At 35.5% G+C, this 11,963-nt stretch overlaps 2 protein-coding genes and 1 long non-coding RNA gene across 3 annotated transcripts in view; 1 reads left to right on the top strand and 2 right to left on the bottom strand.

Annotated features, from left to right (window-relative positions):
* LOC104758525 (protein CHUP1, chloroplastic-like) overlaps nucleotides 1-2,550 on the top strand; it is a 3,003-nt gene extending 453 nt beyond the window's left edge. Inside the window, exons 2-5 of the mRNA XM_010481406.2 lie at nucleotides 157-411; nucleotides 514-551; nucleotides 719-1,483; nucleotides 1,559-2,550. Coding sequence (XP_010479708.1) covers nucleotides 255-411; nucleotides 514-551; nucleotides 719-1,483; nucleotides 1,559-2,338 — 1,740 coding nt within the window. The 5' untranslated portion in view covers nucleotides 157-254 and the 3' untranslated portion in view covers nucleotides 2,339-2,550. The remainder of the gene's footprint in view (nucleotides 1-156; nucleotides 412-513; nucleotides 552-718; nucleotides 1,484-1,558) is intronic.
* On the bottom strand, nucleotides 2,501-3,494 carry LOC104759968 (jacalin-related lectin 44-like). Its single transcript, XM_019239040.1, has 3 exons — nucleotides 3,491-3,494; nucleotides 2,958-3,439; nucleotides 2,501-2,864 (listed from the first exon to the last, which is right to left on the bottom strand). The coding sequence occupies exons 1-3, from the start codon at nucleotides 3,492-3,494 to the stop codon at nucleotides 2,634-2,636; spliced, it is 717 nt and encodes a 238-aa protein (XP_019094585.1). The 3' UTR covers nucleotides 2,501-2,633.
* Nucleotides 3,796-4,559, bottom strand: LOC104758524. The gene is made up of 3 exons (XR_762738.1): nucleotides 4,482-4,559; nucleotides 3,975-4,204; nucleotides 3,796-3,834 (listed from the first exon to the last, which is right to left on the bottom strand). It is a non-coding gene; the product is annotated as an uncharacterized LOC104758524 (long non-coding RNA).

The raw sequence follows: 11,963 nt of genomic DNA on the forward strand, positions 1-11,963 counted from the left end.
CTAAAAGGAAAGGGAGAAAAAAAAAATCCAGACTTTTTCTAATTGATCAGCTCTTTAGTTTCTGTAATGAGTAAGATTACTGTTGATCCTTGGTGGGTTATTTGATCCCATCATCAAAGGTTTTGTCTTTTGATTAAAAATCTCAAATTTTTGCAGATGGAGGCAGAGGAAGAAGAAGAAGAGAGATGATCTAATAATCTCTTTCTTCCAATTGTTAATTATTTTTGGGGGCGGTGGGTTTTTAGTTGGCAGTCATGATCATTACCAAATGCAAAAGAGACATAAACCTCTTTGTGCTTCAATTAGGAGCAGCTCTTGCCGTATCTTTTGCTGGATTTCTCTTTTCTCGATTTAGAAAGAATACAAAAAGAATCGGACCCACTCTGCCTCCTCTTCCACCTCAATCTTCTGGTTTGTGTTTCTGTCTTAATTGTTTCTTTTTTTTTTTGTGTATTATACCATTTTGATTGATTTGTGCAGTCAATGAGTCTAATTCGTTTGTTGAATTTTCAGATAAGGGATACAGAGAATGTTCCAACAGATCCGATGATGTAAGTATATAGTTTGTGGTAGAAGTTGCTATTATTAGCCTTGTGATTTATATAATCTGTAGATTGTTCATTTGGCCTCTGGTTTGTTTAGTTACATTAGTTGTGGTCAATAGTGTTTGCTGTTACTGAAATTTTGATCTGATTCTGTTTTTTTGTTTGGTCGGTAGAGAGGAGATGTTGAATCTAAGAAGAGTAATGAAGAGACTGTAATTGGTTTGTCACCACGAAAGGAATGTGATCTTGATGATAAAGATGTGTTTTTATTACCGGAGTTTGAAGAGGAAGTGAAAATGTTAGATTTGTTGGTCTCTGATGACTGTGAAACGCCGCGGTCGGATATAACTGTTCCGTTAGCATTTCCGAGTGAAGAGGAAGCTGATCATGAGAATGAGATTAACCGGTTGAGAAACACGGTGAGAGCGCTCCGTGAGAGAGAGAGGTGTCTTGAGGATAAGTTGTTAGAATGCTACAGTCTCAAGGAGCAGCAAAAGATTGCAATGGAACTGAGAAGTAGATTGAAACTAAACCAGATGGAGACTAAAGTTTTCAATCTCAAGATCAAGTCTTTGAAAGCCGAGAATGAGAAACTCAAGGCTCAGTGTTCTGAACATTTGAAAGTTGTGTTGGAGCTGGATAAGGCTAAGTCTGAGGTTCATGTTCTTAAGAAGAAACTGAACGTTAATACCCAACAACACGTAGAGCAGATTTTGTCACTTAAGGAACGAGTGATGAGGCTTCAAGAAGAAGAGATCAAAGCTATTTTACCTGATCCGGAAGCTGATAAGATGATGCAGAGGTTAAGGGATTTGGAAAGTGAGATCAACGAGCTTCAGGATTCCAACATGAAATTACAGTTTGAGAATTTCGAACTTGCTGAGAAGCTGGAGTCTGTTCAAATCATAGCAAATTCAAAGCTTGAGGACCCGGAAGAGGTAATGTTTCGAAATTACATCCTTCAAGTTCTTGCACTTTCCCCAAAATATTGATCAAACTTTTCTTGTTTGTAGATTGAGACATTACGAGAAGATGGTAACCGTTTGAGGAGTGAAAACGAAGAGCTAAAAAAGGAAGTGGAGCAGCTTCAAGATGATCGATGCACTGACCTCGAGGAGCTTGTTTATCTCAGGTGGATAAACGCTTGCTTGAGATATGAGCTAAGGACTTACCAGCCTCCTCCGGGTAAAACTGTTGCTAGGGATCTTAGTACTACTTTAAGTCCTACTTCAGAAGTGAAAGCTAAGCAGCTGATCCTCGAGTATGCACATAGCGAAGGGCATGAGGAAGATAATACTGATTATGATCGATGGTCATCTTCGCAGGAAGAGTCATCAATGATCACTGACTCAATGTTTTTAGATGATTCTTCTGTTGACACTTTGTTTGCGACGAAAACAAAAAAGTCAGGGAAGAAGAAGCTTATGCATAAGTTGATGAAGATCTTACACGGTAAAGATAGTACTCCAGACCGTAAGAAGAGAGCTGGTTCTTCAGAACCGAGCAGCTCAAACACAGGTGTTCACTCGACTCCTAGGCAGCAGCTTAGAACAACGCATTCAATGGACTTCCAGATGTTGATGCATGGCAAAGACGAGGAAGAGGACTTCAAGAATCACATTAAGATGCTGCGTCGTAAGAGCGAAGCAGCAGATTCTTCCACTTTTGGAGAAGAACATTGTTTGGAATCAGATCAAAACGGGAAGAAAGAGCTGATTAAATATGCAGAGGCGCTTACGAAATCTCGCTCCACAAAGAAACTGCATAAGAAATCTGTGTCCTTCTTTTTCTAAAAGTAAGTAGAAACACTAACTACTTTACTCTGTAACACACATTGCCTAAAGCTACATACATGTGTGTATAGATTATAGCTCAAACAAAGTTTGTAAATTTGTGAACCAAACATTAAAAGAGTGTAACGAGAATCTGAGCTTGGGAGAGAGATCATCATCACATGCTGAGATGACTGACTTATTCTTAGAAGAAATAAAAACTTGTCTTATTACATTGGATTGTCTCTTAAACAAACAAACATATAGGAGACAAACGTTTGGTGGAGTAAAACATAGATGAATCAGATGATCAAACTTAGGTGGACTCCGATTTGATGAAGCATGTTGCTGGATTTGCCATGGAATGATGGAAACCAACGATCTTGTGATCAGCCTTTTGGAGTATGAAGCCAGATGTTGTAACGAGTCCAAAAGGTGGAGAGGTTTGTTTATTGGTCTTGAACCTAAGCATGGTGATAACTCCGGATTTAGTATCATAAGTACCCTCCACTGTTGTGATATATTCACTTGGATAATTCAGCTCAAACTGCATATATATTAAACAAGAGAAATAAATGAAGAGTTGAGAGTAAGTAATAAATTAACCATAGATCTGAATTATGGAAATTGAATGAATGACCTCTTGGAGTCCAATTTTGGTCTTGTTCCCATGATCCTCTCCGAAGACCAGTTGGTAACTTTTGTAGTAAATAAACTTGATGAAGGAAACAGAGTTCTGGCTAAGTCCAATGTATATCCTTCTAACACCATCAAAACTACCACCATCGTCCCAAGAAGCTCCTCCATCTCCACCCTTTGCTTCTAGTAAATTTTCATCTGGAGGAGTAGGAAATGGACGATAATATGCTCCAAGAGCTTTAAGGCTATAATATTGAGTCCATCCATAGAACCCAACAATAGCATTACCTTTCTTCTCAAGTACAAATTTGGAAACATCATTAGACTTTCTACCAAACGAAATGGTTCTACCTTTTGATGTTTTGATTGTCAACGACAGAATATCCGCCCAGCTATCAGTACTAATAGTCCCTTCCACAGATGTGATCAGCTCATTTGGATAGTCAAGCACAAACTGCAATAAAAAGACAAATAATACTCCCTCTGTTGTTTTTTAGATGATCTTTTTAGATTAATGCACAAAAATTAAGAAACTCATTTAATTTTTATTTATTTTGAAACTAAACCATCATTTAATATTTATCTAAACATATTTCAACCAATCATAAATCAATATAAAAATAGTCAAATAATTTTATATTGAAATTTGAACAAAAAAAATAAGTTAAAAAAATCATCTAATAGGGGTGTAACAACCCGTCCCGTGGACCCCACTAGCCTCACTGCTAGCCCGCTAGCCTAACTGCTAGCCGCCCAAACGGACCCCAAGCTGGCCCTACAGGGCATCGATCATAACCCATCACTGTGGAAATCCACATCCACCAGTAGGTTATTGGTGCGTCAGGCGTCCCTCGAACCCTGGTCCCCACCCTTTAATCCTGTTCATTTCTTAGATGGTCAATCTCAAACTGCATAAACATTAATGTTGACACAAAAATTCAGAAAGTCAGCGTTCTCCATATTTGAACTCAAAGAATTGATATTTTAGGCGTTCAAATTAGTAGTTATCAAGCCATACCATCTGTCTGCAACCACTATTCATCATACCACGGAATGATCCTTCTTTCTGTATTCCACTCTTGACATAGTCACAATACATATATATACAATATGCCTTTCTCTCCAACTCCTACATATATCTTTGTTTCGTCATCATAGTCAGGTCCGTCATCCCAGTTACTTCTGTTTAACATGATCCCTCTTGCGGCCAACCTTTCGGTCATCTCGAGTGGATTTCAATCTTGAGCTCTACAAGAAGCGTTTCATAGTCAATATTTAATTAGCATCAAACCAACGTACGTGTAATTCTCTTTAGGTCGGGAATAATCTTCACAAAGAACCATTTCATCAAAAGCCAATTACTATTTAATAAGTTTTATCAAAAGATAAATAAATTACTACTATCTAATAATTGACAACTGTCATGTTCAACATTTTATAATAACATGCACGTTACAATAGCAATACTTCATATAAGATATAAGATCTTCGTGCTAAAACATTCATATAAAGAAATATAGCTGACCTTGATTGGAGCGAGAGAGATTTAATGAACAGAGAGCTATGTAGATTAGGCTGTAAGTGAAGGGTTGGAGCCTTGGAGGTGTCTCTTTATATACAAGTTTACGTCAACAAATTTATATTACTATATATGATGAGTCTTGGTTCGCCAGTCTGCATTTTATATTTCAAGTTGTTAAAAGGTATTGAATGTAAATTATAAATTTAAAGACCCCCTTAGGTCTTCCGCGAGATGCCAATGTTATTTTGGCTTTATCATAACATGGAGACAAAACTACTACGACACTGCATATATCCTAATTAACGTTAGATAATCAAAGCAATTTAATTAAACTGCCGTACGTTTTTATATGATAATAAATTAATTTCCGAAGTTTGAATTTTGATGTAATCTTCTTACCTACTAAAAGAAGAAAAATTGAAACATTATATCAATCAACTAGGATGGTCTGTGTTTGAATGACAAAACTCATGGCTATTGTTTAACATTAAAACCAAAAAAAAAAACTCATGGCTATTTTCCATCCTGAGTTTTGAAAAGTCTTCTAATAATATGGAATGATATTATAAAAAATCAATTAGGATGGTTTGTATCACTGTGTGATTTGTAATAAAATACTATTAAAAAACTACTCTTCTCGGAAAATAGGTGGGCATCTATTTTTTTTATAGTAAAACATTACTATGATAAAAAGGATATCAAAGCTCAAATTCGTGAAATATTTGATTGAATTTTGTATACCCAAAAATATTTGATTGAACTGTTTCAAACATGTTTATTAGATCAGAAAATTCTGAATATTTGTATTTCTACGGAAAAAATACTAAAATTCTAGAAACATATATTGGCTCCGCTCCGGTTTACTTTCTTGATGTTCGAACTTTTGTATTGCTGCTGAGGAGTGAGGAACCAAGTCGTCTCTACTACAGAATCTACCAGTTGTTTTTTTGGTGAATAAGAGAATCGGCCATAACGAAGAAAAGTTTAATGACATCATAAAGCAGAGCAACCGAGAATGTGATTTGCTTGTAGCTCAGGGAAGAAGCTTAACGCTTGCTGCGAAGCATTGGAACTCGAATATGGGAAAATTCATTGCCTATACATGATATTGTGTAGTGACATGTGAAGAGATTGACTCGGTTTTACTTTAAAGAGTCTTAAGTGTTGAAGATACTCTCGGTGGAAGAGAGGGTTTCCTATCAAGCTGTTTTTTGGAAGAAGAACACCTGAGAAGCACGTGAGGCGGTTAGCTGGTTGGTGAAGACTTTGACGTTGATTTATAAGCGTTTATGAACGTTCTTCATTGTTCTGATCTTATCTCGAGAAGTTTGTTAGATCACAAATTTGTTAGATCTAGAGAAAGAGATTAAGAACAAGAGAGAAGAGAGAAGAGTAAGAAAGCATGAGAGGTTGTAATCGGATTGATCATAAGATTCTAGTGGATTCCAGAGTACTATCTCCAGCGAGACGTAGCGTTCCAGTTTGGAACGTGAACTCGTTAATTTGTGGTGTTCTCGTTTTTGTTTATTTCTTATCTTAAGTTCTAGTTCGTTGATCGTTTGTTCGAAGGTTGATTCAAGTGCGTTGTGAGTTCGATTGTTGATACAAACCTCACAAATTGGTATCATAGCCGCGGTTGTTTGAGCGGTGGTGAATCGAAGATGTCCGGAGTTCTGATCGCGGTCTTCGATGGATCGGGAGACTTCTCTTTGTGGAAAACAAGGATACGTGCACATCTTAGCGTCATCGTTTTGAAGGATGCGTTAGTTGAAAAGTCTCTGGTTCCTCAACTATCAGAGGAAGAAGCTCAAGATCTAGAGAAGAAAAAGAAACGTGAATCTGATGAAGCAGCAAGGCTGGAGAGATGCGATAAGGCGAAGAACGTTATCTTTCTGAATGTCGCAGACAAAGTTCTCAGAAATATTGAGCTTTGTGATACTGCAGCAAAAGCTTGGGCTACGCTGGATAAGATGTTTCAGCCGACTTCTCTTCCACATCGAGTTTATTCGCAGCTGAACTTTTACACATTCAAGATGCAAGATAATAAAAAGATTGATGATAACATTGATGATTTCTTGAAGATTGTTGCTGACTTGAATCATCTACAGATTGAGGTATCGGATGAGGTTCAAACTATTATTTTATTGAGTTCTTTGCCTGCTAGGTTTGATATTTTGGTAGAGACTCTGAAGTATAGTACCGGTAGGGAGAAACTAAGGTTGGATGATGTAATGGTAGCTGCTAGAGATAAAGAGAGAGAAGTAGCTTAGAATGGGAAGTCTATAGGTGAAGGATATTTTGCAAGAGGTAGACCAGAGAATAATAATCAGACTTTAAAGGGTAAAGGAAGATCTAGATCAAATTCTAGAGAGGGTAAGCGTGTCTGTTGGATCTGTGGGAAGGAAGGACATTTTAAGAAGCAATGCTACAAATGGTTAGAGAAAAATAAAAACAGAGGTACACGATCTGATAAGGGAGAAGCCAGTGTGGCAAAAGCTGGAACAAACTCGGATCCTGGGATGGTTCTGATTGCTATTGATGAGACTTTATTGGTAGCCGGAAGCACAGCTGATGAGTGGATTCTTGATACAGGATGCTCCTTTCACATTACGCCGAGGAGAGATTGGTTTGTGGAGTTTAAAGAGGTGAGTTCTGGTTTTTTCAAGATGGGAAATTATAATTACTCTCAGGTTAAAGGGATTGGAAGTGTCAGGATCAGGAACATTGATGGTACACATGTGATCTTGACTGATGTTAGATAATTGCCAACAATGTCTAGGAACCTAATTTCTTTGGGAACCTTGGAAGACAAAGGATGTTGGTTCAAATCTCAAAATGGAGTTTTGAAGGTGATTAAAGGTTGTTCGGTCATGATAAAGGGTCTTAATAGGGAAACATTGTACATTCTCCAAGGTGAAGTAGATATTGGTGAATCAAATTCATCTGAGGTGGTTAAAAATGAGACGGCTCTTTGGCACAGTCGACTAGGTCATATGAGCCAGAAAGGAATGGAGATTTTGGTTAAGAAAGGATGTATGAGACGGGACTCTATCAAAGAGTTAACGTTTTGTGAAGACTGTGTGTTCGGTAAGAATCATAAAGTTAGTTTTTCTCCATCACAGCATGTAACCTAGGAGAAGTTAGATTACGTACATTCAGATTTATGGGGATCTCCACACAATCCAACGTCCTTGGGAAATACTCAATACTTCATCTTGTTTATTGATGATTATTCAAGGAAGGTTTGGATATATTTTCTTAAGAAGAAGGATGAAGCTTTTGAGAAGTTTGTAGACTGGAAGAGAATGGTGGAGAATCAATCTGATAGAAAGGTTAAGAAGTTGAGAACTGATAATGGCTTGGAATATTGCAATCATCAGTTTGATAAGTTCTGTAGAGATGAAGGGATAGTGAGACACAAGACATGTGCATATACTCCACAACAAAATGGTGTTGCAGAGAGAATGAATAGGACCATAACTAATAAAATTAGGAGCATGCTAAGTGAAAGTGACTTGGAGAAGAGGTTTTGGGCTGAAGTAGTGGCTACAATAGTATATTTGATTAATCGATCACCCTCTACTGCTATTGATTTTGTTCTTCCAGAAGAAAGGTAGACCTCTGCAATACCGGATCTCAGTTTGTTACGAAGGTTTGGTTGCTTGGTGTATATCCATGCGGATCAAGGGAAGCTTAATCCGAGAGCTAAGAAGGGTGTTTTTACGAGCTATCCAGAGGGAGTTAAGGGTTACAAGGTTTGATTGTTGGATGAAGGTAAGTGTGTTATTAGTCGGAATGTGATATTCAGAGAGGAGATCATGTATAAAGACTTGAAGAATGGCACGCCAGTTATCAATTATGAAACTGGTCTGGAAAACATTGAAGAGAATTCTGGTGTTACTGATCAAGGTGGAGTTACCCCGATAGTTAATGAAGATAGTGGAGCTAAAGATTACAACGGTTTTCTAGCTTGTTTAATGAACAAGCTAGTAGTGTTTCTTAAGAACAATTGAGCATTGGATCATAGAGTATTCTTAAAAGAAAATAAGAATCAATAATATCGAAAACTTTCGTCTTCTTACATGAGATTGTCACTTAAACAGCATAAAGATAAATGTGTTGCTATAAAGAAAGAAAAGAAGGTAAATATGTGGCAAAAGCCTGTTGCGTTACTTATGCATTACCTACTAGCCAACGTTAATACAAATACATGTAGTCCTGGAATTCATATCTTACCATTACTTTCTCCCTAGCACATAGTAAATTCCTTTCACGGGCAAGACCCATTAAGGCCTTACTTAAAGAAACAGGCCGAGTCTATTTGATTTTTTTTAGTGACGTTAACACATATAGTAGATTAAAACAAACCAATCTTCAACGGATAATATTGAACCTTTTTTGTTCACCTTCTTCTTTGTCAACCAATCAGATTATGCTACTTACTAAAAATAATAATAATAATAATAATATTTATATATTTTCCATAAATTAATAATATATTATTAAATTTTAATTTACAAGGATATATGTTAGTTTGGGTTAATAAATAAAATTTACATTTTACAATTAATGGAGATTATATGTTTGTTTGGGTTTATAAATTAAAAGGGGTAGAGTTTAGATTTTATGATATGCTCAAATTGTAATACCCTAATGGTACTAATAGCCTTGCAGTTGTAATACTCTAGGGGTCGAATCCACAGAGACTCTAGTTAACACAATAGACTTATTACTCTTTTAATTATGCTAAATCAAAATATTAAATTAAAAACAATGTAAAACAGAATTCAAAAGTGTTGTAAATTCAAAGGATCAAAGAGCTAGGCCTAGAGAAATTCTCAGGAATTTATGTGATATTAAATCAATCAAATAATTAGGATTCAAGCAATTAAGATTAGATCTAAACTCTAAATAGTCTTGTAAAATAAATCAGTTCTCACTGCAAATATTATCTAAATTTAAAACCAGAAAATCCAAATCTCTTTGCAAAATTCAAGGTTAAAAAATCAGCTTTAGAAACAAGTTTAGATTGTTCACAAAATTATTAAATCAAATCTCTTTGCAGAAAGTAATTTTGTTCATCAAAAGGTTTAACCAGGAAAATCAATTATATTCTCATATCAATTTATTTTCCTAGGTATTAATTCTAGGTGATCAATCAAGAATTAATATGAAGAACAACATAAGATGAAGATCTAGAAAGATAAAGAATCTTAAATAAACAGATCTAATAAATCATAAAAACCCTATGAAAAACCCTAAACCCTAACAAAAGATCTACTCAGACATGATTAATGAAACAAAAACCATGGCTAAAAAATGTGAAGTGACCTTAGTGCAGTGGTAGGAAGTAAGTCCATTTGTAGAAGACACCATCACACCCGGGATCAAGTCCCGATTACTAGAATGTAGGAATTTGGCTAATGGGCCGGCCAGTTGTGACCCAATGGTTTGACAAAAAAAAAAGACCATGGATAAAATAGATATCATTAAATTAAAAAGAGAAGAACAAAGGAGTTTAGAAAAGCTTCTCTCAATATGGCTGAATTCTTTGACTTGTCTCTCCCAAAAAGCTCTCAGGGTCACTCTCTCAAAAGGTGGCAGAAAATAAAACTTAGGTCTAAACAACGACCCAAAAATCTTATGGAAAAGTTTGGGACAACTTTGTAAATCTTCAAAACTTATGAGAAAACTTCTGATTCTGCTGCTGGATGATGCATTGATCGACACCATCACTTGCATCGACCGATGCAAGTCTCTGAACTTGTCTTCCAACTTCACAGCTTAGGCTCAATGCTTGAATATGCTCCAAATCCTCCTATTTAGTTCTATTATGTTTCCATACATGCTAAATCCTATAAATACTCAAAAAGACTCTAAAAACACCAAAAGACTCTATAAATAAGACTTATATCATGGCTAAAAACACCTAAAAACCATGATATATCATTTTATATTGATGCGAGGCAAAGACGAGGAAGGTGACTTCAAGAATCACATTAAGATGATGCGTCGTAAGAGCTTGGGAGAGAGATCATCATCACATGCTGAGATGACCATGACTTATTCTTAAAAGAAATAAAAACTTGTCTTATTACTGTCTCTTAAAAAAACTAACATATAGGAGACAAAACGTATGGTGGAGTAAAACATAAATGAATCAGATGATCAAACTTAGGTGGACTCCGATTTGATGAAGCATGTTGCTGGATTTGCCATGGAAACCAACGATCTTGTGATCAGCCTTTTGGAGTATGAAGCCAGATGTTGTAACGAGTCCAAAAGGTGGAGAGGTTTGTTTATTGGTCTTGAACCTAAGCATGGTGATAACTCCGGATTTAGTATCATAAGTACCCTCCACTGTTGTGATATATTCACTTGGATAATTCAGCTCAAACTGCATATATATTGAACAAGAGAAAGAAATAAAGAGTTAGAGTAGTAATAATAAATCAAGAAAGAATTACTGAAATGTTATCCAAAAGTTGGTTTATTACTTATATCTATAAATCTTTTGAAAATTACTCAAATGTTTAGTGACCTGGGGGTAATTACAATTTACTCTTTGAGTTTTGTTTTTCGATTTTGACTAAAAAAAATAAAAATAAATACACATGAGCAAATTAAAATACACATCATTTTCGATTTTCCACGTCACAACCCAAAAAAACTTAATCGGTTGTAAAATCGGGAAAACGAAAAAAAATTGATCTTTTTTACTGAAAATAGGATGATATATGTTAGATCTAATATTGGGTTATCAAAAACAGTTGAATTAACAAAGAAATCGATGAAAAATGAGTGAATAAACGACCGGCGGCCATGAAATAGGGTTACAGGTTCGGATGGAGAAGATGAATTCAGAATGACTGTTTTACCCTTTATTAAAAAATAACGAAAAATGCACAAAATAGAGTTTTGAGGCTTCGAACCCGTGACACACAACCTGAGAAACGGGTCTTTAATCAACTGAGCTGTGCATTTTTTCTACTAACTATCACGCAAACAAAGTATATACCACCAAAGGTTATAATATTAATAGTAATTATAATTCTGCGCTTGCTCAGATTCACTCGTGTAATACATTTAAAAAGTTAATTTTTTCATCATATATTATACAAAATAATTAAAAAATTTACTCAAAATTCGAATAAAAAAATAAAAAAATTCTGACGAAGTGATGACTGAGTTATTGACTTAAACGGCTGACTTATAAAATATTTGTAAATTTTTATTATTATTATTCGAATTTAGAATTTTATTTTTCTAAAAGTATTTCTCCAACAATTGAATATTAAAATTATTATAACTCAAAATTTAAATTTAGAATGGAAATATGTCTATTATTAGGTTAACTAATGGTTTCCCGCCAAAATATCGCTTTACGGCTGAGTTATGAAAAACGGGAAAACGAAAGGTCATGTGACGGCTGAGTTATAGTGAGTTATGGCTGAGTTATCACAAGAAACAATCTGAAAGTAAATG

The sequence above is a fragment of the Camelina sativa genome, chromosome 17 (genome assembly GCF_000633955.1).
Source record: "Camelina sativa cultivar DH55 chromosome 17, Cs, whole genome shotgun sequence".
NCBI lineage: Eukaryota > Viridiplantae > Streptophyta > Magnoliopsida > Brassicales > Brassicaceae > Camelina > Camelina sativa.

Coding starts and splice junctions, on each gene's coding strand:
- LOC104759968 (XM_019239040.1), bottom strand. Junction 2,865..2,957: donor CCAAAATTGGACTCCAAGAG/GTCATTCATTCA, acceptor ATATATATGCAG/TTTGAGCTGAATTATCCAAG.